The sequence below is a fragment of the Musca vetustissima genome, unplaced genomic scaffold (assembly GCF_032173495.1).
Source record: "Musca vetustissima isolate MV318-11 ecotype Yass unplaced genomic scaffold, APGP_CSIRO_Mvet_v1 utg42885, whole genome shotgun sequence".
NCBI classification, from domain to species: Eukaryota; Metazoa; Arthropoda; class Insecta; order Diptera; family Muscidae; genus Musca; species Musca vetustissima.
The window spans coordinates 72,350-81,539 of record NW_026878139.1 but is presented as its reverse complement, the minus strand read 5'-3'; the positions used below and the strand labels follow the sequence as shown (position 1 = coordinate 81,539).

Here is a 9,190-nt window from a genome sequence, read left to right as displayed (position 1 = left end):
AAATCGAATGACGTTATTCACCACGAACTTAAAATCTATTTACTTTTTTTCTTTTATGATTATTTGAAAATCCGCACAGCTGTTCAAACACTGAAAGCCTTGAATTAATTAAAAGAAATTATTTGTTTTCGTTCAGCCTTTTCTTTTTCGACAATGTATGCCGAAATTTGGTTATTTATTAATTCTTTGAATTGTCCCAAATAAATATATGTATATTTAAATATATAATTGTATTTCATATTCATATATCAGAAACAATTAATAATGCATTTAATAAATTGATTTCTAAGCTGAATTGAAAATTTAAACAAAGAAAAGAAAAAAATAATAATAGGAAAGGAAGTGTTTATTTAAAAAGGCAGTGCAGGACAGTGATTTCAAATGGAAACATTTTCACTTTAAAATTCAGACATAAGCTTCTAGGGTGCTCGAATATTATTATTTAGAAATTCCCCTGGAGGCTTGAAGATTAAAAAAACCTCTTTTAGATGTATTTTGGGGGTTTTTTAAATTTAATATTTAAAAATCAAGCTTGGAAGTCTTCGAGAGTTTAAGAATTTAAAAAAATCGCACCCCAAGAACTACATTCACATGGTATTGGCCCATTGCCTGGGTCACTGCTTCCGTGTGAACACTGATAATTCCTGCTCGATAAGCCTGTTGATCTAGTGGTTCTCTCTTGTACTGTTAGACCTCTCTCTCTAAATCATGTAGGTCTCTCCTTACGTGCCTGGGTGGGGAAATCCTATCCATAAGCATCGACAACATCCTGTTGTGACGATGTACGGGTAAGACCATTGCCTCCTCATGTAAATGGTCCACTGGCGTCATAACAAGGCACACTGTCGCACTCTGGCACCGACCGACCTATTGCTTTTAGGAGGTCAGCAAGGTCTCCTTATCATCACCCCATGATTCCCGGCAAGCGACTTGAGGACCTTGTTCTTGCTTCTCATCTTATCGCAAATAGCGGTGGCTTGCGCGGAAGACTTAAACCAAGGGCTGCCACCTCAACTACTACATGTTCGAGCAACATTGGAGTGTGGAGTTAGATGGTGGTGGCCGGATTTCCCTTAAACTGTATTTGGCATTTATATCAAAATAATTTGGAAAATGCATATGCGAATTGTGTAATACAATGAAATCCAAAACTAACCACGCAATCGAGTGAGTGGAGAGACGGCGGTTATTGACAAAATTAAACAGTAGTCAAACGGTTGCAAAACTATCAACCACCATGTAATGGGAGAGGCAGAGGACGATACTAAAACAAAACGCTGCAAAATTAAAGGGAGAGAGAGAGAAAGGGAAACATGAGAAAAAAATAGTGTCTTCCTCATGATAATAAGAATTTTAATTCTAAGCGAGCAATATTTTTTTTCCAGATTTGAGATGTACCTCGCTTAGAATAAAAGGAAATTATGAAAATATTTCTTAGCAAATTGATTCTGATCTCGAAAATTAATATTTGAAAAGAGCACACTTACAGCTTTGATGAACCTTGAAAAAATATTCTTTGAAATTTTTAATATTTTTTAACCCCTGTGCTGTACTGATCTATTGTTCTACATGCATTTTTCCATGTCGAACAAATAGAAAAATGGCTTAAATATAAGACCTATACACCACATACCCTTAGTACAGTTTTGGTCTTTAGGGTCCAAAACACAGTAGCGTATACCCACCCTCACCCACATTAAGCAAAACAAAAATCGTAATGAAATTTAAGGCTACCCTGGCCCTAGTATTGGGTGTAATTGGTGTAATACCAATTACCCTGGCATACGTCGTACCCTATACCTGGCAAGGTGAGTTCCATAACATTTTACAAAACACTTTTCGATATTTTACAACATCGCGTTCGCTTTGCAGAGGCCTATGATAGCAGTAACAGATATCAATATGTCTTTTATCCAGAGGGTACATCATCTGGATATTCAGGACAACCAATGACAACACCGGCTAGAGGTTACAGTGGCACGTATAATCCTGCTTATACCAATGCTGCTGGTGTTTATTATACAGCTGGTCCTGCAAGTAGCACTTATCCTATGAGTTCATCGAATTCCGCTAGGATGGCGAGTGGTGTAGCAGTTCCAGCAAGTAGTTCATATACTGGAAGCTCATCAAGCTCAGCCATGAATGCAAATAGAGCAATTGCGCGGGCAAGCCAATCATATAGCATGAGTTCTTCGGGAACCGCTAGGACTGCTAATGGCGCAGCTAACCCTGTAAGCAATACATACCCCATGAGTACCTCAGGCCCAGCTAGAACTGCTAATGGAGCAGCTGTCTCTGCTAGTGGTTCGTACGCCATGAGTTCACAAGGTTCCACAAGAAATTCAAATGCAGCAACAGGTCCTTCAACGGGTTCAAATACATCAGCACGTCCAACTTCAACGAGCCCATCAAGTTCCACTAGGCAATATACAACGACGTCAATTGCAACTCCTCAAAACTATCCCACCAGGAATACTAATGGAGCACCAAGTCCGACAAATACTGCATATCCCACGACTTCCTCGAGTACAACTGGATCAGTAGTTTTTGCTTCCACAATGAACTCACCAAGTTCGACTAGGCAGTATACAACAACATCGAGTTCTATGCCCCAAACCAATCCCACAAAGAATGCAGGTGCTTCAAGCACGGTTTCCAATAAAGCTAATGCAGCTCCCGTGAGTAGTACATACCCCATGAGTTCATCAAACACTGTCAGATATGCCAACGGAGCAGTAGGTCCTTCAAGTACAACATATCCTATGACTACCTCGAGTGCAAATCGAGCAGTAATTCCTTCCGCTGGTACTTATCCCATGAGTTCATCGGGGAATCCCACAAATGTAAATACAGCCACCGGTCCTGGAAGCAGTACATACCCCATAAGTAACTTAAGAAATCCAAATGGAGCAGCTGCCCCTGTAAGTGGTGCTTCACCAATGACCTCTTTGCCTAACAACCGACATAATACATATACGTCGGGCGCCACTCCCCAAAGCAATCCCAACTCACCCAAAAATCTTCCCTCCACGCAAGCAACCAGTCCCACCACCTATTGGTATCCCAACCAAAGACCCCTATCATCAAATTATGGCCATAATGTTGGGAATACCGTTGTCGGAGGTGCTGTCACTGCTGCCAGTGGAGTTGTTAGCGGATTTGACACAGCCACTACCAGTATTGCCAATGGTGCAGCTGGCGTTGCCAATAATGTTGCCAATGCTGCTGCTGGCCTCCTGAGCGGCGATGCAGAACAAATTGCCAACGCTGCTGGCGGTGTTATAAATGATGTGGCAACTACGGCTGTGAATGTTGCCAATAGTATTGGTACTGCAGGCGTGGGAATTGTAAAAGGCACTGTGGATGCAGCCAATGCCATATTGAATGGATTTTTCGGTAGTGGAGGAAATACAGGAGTGTCTCTGGGAGCAAGCGCGGGTGGATCTGGAGGTTTGAACCTTGGAGCCAATGCTGGCCTCGGAGGAGGAGTAGGAGGAAAAGCAAACGGTGGACTGTCTCTCGGGGCAGGAGTTGGAGGACAAGCCGCTGGTTCCGGAGGTTTAGGTCTAAATGGAAATATCGGTGCCGGTGGTAATATTGGCGGAACCGGAGGCTTAAGCCTCGGTGCAAATGCTGGCCTGGGTGGAGGAGTAGGAGGGAAAGCAAACGGTGGACTGTCTCTCGGAGCAGGAGTTGGAGGACAAGCCGCTGGTTCCGGAGGTTTAGGTCTAAATGGAAATCTTGGTGCCGGTGGTAATATTGGCGGATCCGGCGGTTTGAGCCTTGGTGCAAATGCCAATGCTGGCTTGGCAGGAGGAGTAGGAGGAAAAGCCAACGGAGGACTGTCTCTCGGGGCAGGAGTTGGAGAACAAGCCGGTGGTTCCGGAGGTTTAGGCCTAAATCTTGGTGCCGGTGGTAATATTGGCGGAACCGGAGGCTTGAGCCTCGGTGCAAATGCCAATGCTGGCCTAGGAGGAAAAGCAAACGGTGGACTGTCCCTCGGAGCAGGAGTTGGAGGACAAGCTGGTGGTTCCGGAGGTTTAGGTCTAAATGGAAATCTTGGTGCCGGTGGTAATATTGGCGGATCCGGCGGTTTGAGCCTTGGTGCAAATGCCAATGCTGGCTTGGGAGGAGGAGTAGGAGGAAAAGCCAACGGAGGACTGTCTCTCGGGGCAGGAGTTGGAGGACAAGCCGGTGCATCTGCAGGTTTGGGTCTAAATGGAAATCTTGGTGTCGGTGGTAAACTTGGCGGATCCGGCGGTTTGAGCCTTGGTGCAAATGCTGGCTTGGGAGGAGGAGTAGGAGGAAAGACAAACGGTGGACTGTCTCTCGGAGCAGGAGTTGGAGGACAAGCCGGTGGTTCCGGAGGTTTAGGCCTAAATCTTGGTGCCGGTGGTAATATTGGCGGTTCCGGAGGCTTGAGCCTCGGTGCAAATGCTGGCCTGGGTGGAGGAGTAGGAGGAAAGGCAAACGGTGGACTGTCTCTCGGAGCAGGAGTTGGAGGACAAGCCGGAAATCTTGGTGCCGGTGGTAATATTGGCGGATCCGGCGGTTTGAGCCTTGGTGCAAATGCCAATGCTGGCCTAGGAGGAAAAGCAAACGGTGGACTGTCTCTCGGAGCAGGAGTTGGAGGACAAGCTGGTGGTTCCGGAGGTTTAGGTCTAAATGCAAATCTCGGTGCCGGTGGTAATATTGGCGGATCCGGCGGTATGAGCCTTGGTGCAAATGCCAATGCTGGCCTAGGAGGAAAAGCAAACGGAGGACTGTCTCTCGGGGCAGGAGTTGGAGGACAAGCCGGTGGTTCCGGAGGTTTAGGTCTAAATGGAAATCTTGGTGCCGGTGGTAATATTGGCGGTTCCGGAGGCTTGAGCCTCGGTGCAAATGCTGGCCTGGGTGGAGGAGTAGGAGGAAAGGCAAACGGTGGACTGTCTCTCGGAGCAGGAGTTGGAGGACAAGCCGCTGGTGCCGGAGGTTTAGGTCTAAATGGAAATCTTGGTGCCGGTAAATGGAAATGCTTGGAGCCGCAAATGGTGGACTGTCTCTCGGAGCAGGAGTTGGAGGACAAGCTGGAGGTTCCGGAGGTGTGGGTCTAAATGGAAATCTTGGTGTCGGTGGTAGTCTTAGCGGATCCGGCGGTTTGAGCCTTGGTGCAAATGCCAATGCTGGCTTGGGAGGAGGAGTAGGAGGAAAAGCCAACGGAGGACTGTCTCTCGGAGCAGGAGTTGGAGGACAAGCCGCCGGTGCCGGAGGTTTAGGTCTAAATGGAAATCTTGGTGCCGGTGGTAATATTGGCGGTTCCGGAGGATTGAGCCTCGGTGCAAATGCTGGCCTGGGTGGAGGAGTAGGAGGAAAGGCAAACGGTGGACTGTCTCTCGGAGCAGGAGTTGGAGGACAAGCCGCTGGTGCCGGAGGTTTAGGTCTAAATGGAAATCTTGGTGCCGGTGGTAATATTGGCGGATCCGGCAGTTTGAGCCTTGGTGCAAATGCCAATGCTGGCCTAGGAGGAAAAGCAAACGGTGGACTGTCTCTCGGAGCAGGAGTTGGAGGACAAGCCGGTGGTTCCGGAGGTTTAGGTCTAAATGCAAATCTCGGTGCCGGTGGTAATATTGGCGGATCCGGCGGTATGAGCCTTGGTGCAAATGCCAATGCTGGCCTAGGAGGAAAAGCAAACGGTGGACTGTCTCTCGGGGCAGGAGTTGGAGGACAAGCCGGTGGTTCCGGAGGTTTAGGCCTAAATCTTGGTGCCGGTGGTAATATTGGCGGAACCGGAGGCTTGAGCCTCGGTGCAAATGCTGGCCTGGGTGGAGGAGTAGGAGGAAAGGCAAACGGAGGACTGTCTCTCGGAGCAGGAGTTGGAGGACAAGCCGCTGGTGCCGGAGGTTTAGGTCTAAATGGAAATCTTGGTGCCGGTGGTAATATTGGCGGATCCGGCGGTTTGAGCCTTGGTGCAAATGCCAATGCTGGCTTGGGAGGAGGAGTAGGAGGAAAAGCCAACGGAGGACTGTCTCTCGGGGCAGGAGTTGGAGGACAAGCCGGTGGTTCCGGAGGTTTAGGTCTAAATGGAAATCTTGGTGCCGGTGGTAATATTGGCGGTTCCGGAGGCTTGAGCCTCGGTGCAAATGCTGGCCTGGGTGGAGGAGTAGGAGGAAAGGCAAACGGTGGACTGTCTCTCGGAGCAGGAGTTGGAGGACAAGCCGCTGGTGCCGGAGGTTTAGGTCTAAATGGAAATCTTGGTGCCGGTGGTAATATTGGCGGATCCGGCGGTTTGAGCCTTGGTGCAAATGCCAATGCTGGCCTAGGAGGAAAAGCAAACGGTGGACTGTCTCTCGGAGCAGGAGTTGGAGGACAAGCCGGTGGTTCCGGAGGTTTAGGTCTAAATGCAAATCTCGGTGCCGGTGGTAATATTGGCGGATCCGGCGCGTTGAGCCTTGGTGCAAATGCCAATGCTGGCTTGGGAGGAGGAAAGAAAAGCCAACGGAGGACTGTCTCTCGGGGCAGGAGTTGGAGGACAAGCCGGTGGTTCCGGAGGTTTAGGCCTAAATCTTGGTGCCGGTGGTAATATTGGCGGTTCCGGAGGCTTGAGCCTCGGTGCAAATGCTGGCCTGGGTGGAGGAGTAGGAGGAAAGGCAAACGGTGGACTGTCTCTCGGAGCAGGAGTTGGAGGACAAGCCGCTGGTGCCGGAGGTTTAAGTCTAAATGGAAATCTTGGTGCCGTTGGTAATATTGGCGGATCCGGCGGTTTGAGCCTAGGTGCAAATGCCAATGCTGGCCTAGGAGGAAAAGCAAACGGTGGACTGTCTCTCGGAGCAGGAGTTGGAGGACAAGCCGCTGGTGCCGGAGGTTTAGGTCTAAATGGAAATCTTGGTGCCGGTGGTAATATTGGCGGTTCCGGCGGTTTGAGCCTTGGTGCAAATGCCAATGCTGGCTTGGGAGGAGGAGTAGGAGGAAAAGCCAACGGAGGACTGTCTCTCGGGGCAGGAGTTGGAGGACAAGCCGGTGGTTCCGGAGGTTTAGGCCTAAATCTTGGTGCCGGTGGTAATATTGGCGGTTCCGGAGGCTTGAGCCTCGGTGCAAATGCTGGCCTGGGTGGAGGAGTAGGAGGAAAGGCAAACGGTGGACTGTCTCTCGGAGCAGGAGTTGGAGGACAAGCCGCTGGTGCCGGAGGTTTAGGTCTAAATGGAAATCTTGGTGCCGGTGGTAATATTGGCGGATCCGGCGGTTTGAGCCTAGGTGCAAATGCCAATGCTGGCCTAGGAGGAAAAGCAAACGGTGGACTGTCTCTCGGAGCAGGAGTTGGAGGACAAGCCAGTAGTTCCGGAGGTTTAGGTCTAAATGCCAATCTCGGTGCCGGTGGTAATATTGGCGGATCCGGCGCGTTGAGCCTTGGTGCAAATGCCAATGCTGGCCTAGGAGGAAAAGCAAACGGAGGACTGTCTCTCGGGGCAGGAGTTGGAGGACAAGCCGGTGGTTCCGGAGGTTTGGGTCTAAATGGAAATCTTGGTGTCGGTGGTAATCTTGGCGGATCCGGCGGTTTGAGCCTTGGTGCAAATGCTGGCTTGGGAGGAGGAATAGGAGGAAAGGCAAACGGAGGACTGTCTCTCGGGGCAGGAGTTGGAGGACAAGCTGGTGGTTCCGGAGGTTTAGGCCTAAATCTTGGTGCCGGTGGAAACCTTGGCGGTTCCGGAGGTTTGAGCCTCAACGGCAATGCGAATGCTGGTCTCAACCTCGGCGGAGGAATCGATGGAAACTTAGGCATAAATGCAAACTCTAACACAGGCTTGGGAGCTAACGGTTCAGGTGGCCTCAATGTGAATGTTAACACCGGAGGCAATGGCGGTGGTCTCTTAGGTGGACTACTCAATGTTTTTGACAATGTTGTCAACACTGCAGGTAATATAGCCGAAAATGTTGTCTCTGCAACTGGTGATATAGTTGGCGGTGTTGCCAACGTGGCTGGAAATGTTGTCAACACTGTTGCTCAAACAACTGGCAATGCCGTTGGAAGTGTTTTGAGCGGCCAAAGTGGTGTAACTGTTGGCAGTACTGGTCAGACAAGTGGTAATGCTTTTGGAAATTCTTGGAGTAACAGAAATCCCAGTGGTAATCGTGGCCTTCTAGGTGGTCTATTGGGTTAAGCGGGAATAATGAATATAATTTGCGACTTTTTCGAAATTTTTTAATTTATAATGAGTTTATTGAACGTTATATAATTTGATATAGACATGGAATCATAATTTTTCACGAATAAACGAAATATTATATGTAATTATTTATATATGTGTTTTACATTGAGGCAGTAGCATCGCTTAGCTTGTTTTGAGAATAATATTAGTAATTAAAGTGTGTCCAAGTAGCTTGTGGTATTTGATCACACGTCTTTCATTTATTTTAGATGTGATTCAAAACCCTTGTTAATATATCATAATTAATAATATGAAAATAGAGAATAAAAAATATATGCTGTAATAAGGCGTATCAGAAGCAAGGATGACGATCCTTGCTTTGCTCCCACTTTAGTGCGAATAGATTGGCATATGTTTCCATTGTGCAGAACTGTATTCTCGTACATCGCTGTTACTATTCGGATTATTTTTTGGGGCACTTCCCTTTTGTTCAACGCTTCCCATATGGCAATTCGTCTGATGGTATTCAAAGCTAGATCCAGTGTGGATCGTCATTCTATAGATTATTCTATTATGACTCGTAGTGTGTTGGTCTGGTCCACACAGCTTCTATTTGGTCAGAAGCCAGTTTCTTCATCTCTCAGAATGTTTTCTATTTGCCGTTGAATTCTTTTCCCTATTGTGGTGGCTACAATTTTTCCAGATGGTGTTAAGTTGTGGTATTTCAGTTATTACAATATTTTAAGTCGATATTTTTTGACCTCATCGTTATTGTTTTTAACTGCTAATCCATATTTTTTCATTGTTGAACGATCCTTGGTGCTGTTACTTCCTGTTTTAGCGTTAAAGTCACCCATATAAAATTAATCGTTAACAGTTTATTTAGGATCCTCCGTGGGCTACGTTGACGTGTCTTGCATTACTTTTGAATCGTATCAGTAGCACACGATCAGATATTGATTTTCATGTCTCCAACGAATTCTTAGTCTTCTTCAGCATTGTGATCTCAACTCCGAGTTCACCGACATTTTCTTTGCCATTTTTTATTAGAAGTTCATAGCTTCAAT

General features: G+C 47.6%; 1 protein-coding gene across 1 annotated transcript; it reads left to right on the top strand.

Annotated features, from left to right (window-relative positions):
• Positions 1–1,717: 1,717 nt before the first annotated feature.
• On the top strand, positions 1,718–8,135 carry LOC133322942 (uncharacterized PE-PGRS family protein PE_PGRS54-like). Its single transcript, XM_061531892.1, has 4 exons — positions 1,718–1,808; positions 1,873–5,001; positions 5,052–6,431; positions 6,499–8,135. Exons 1-4 carry the CDS (start codon positions 1,718–1,720, stop codon positions 8,133–8,135), a joined length of 6,237 nt encoding a protein of 2,078 aa, XP_061387876.1.
• Positions 8,136–9,190: the final 1,055 nt, after the last annotated feature.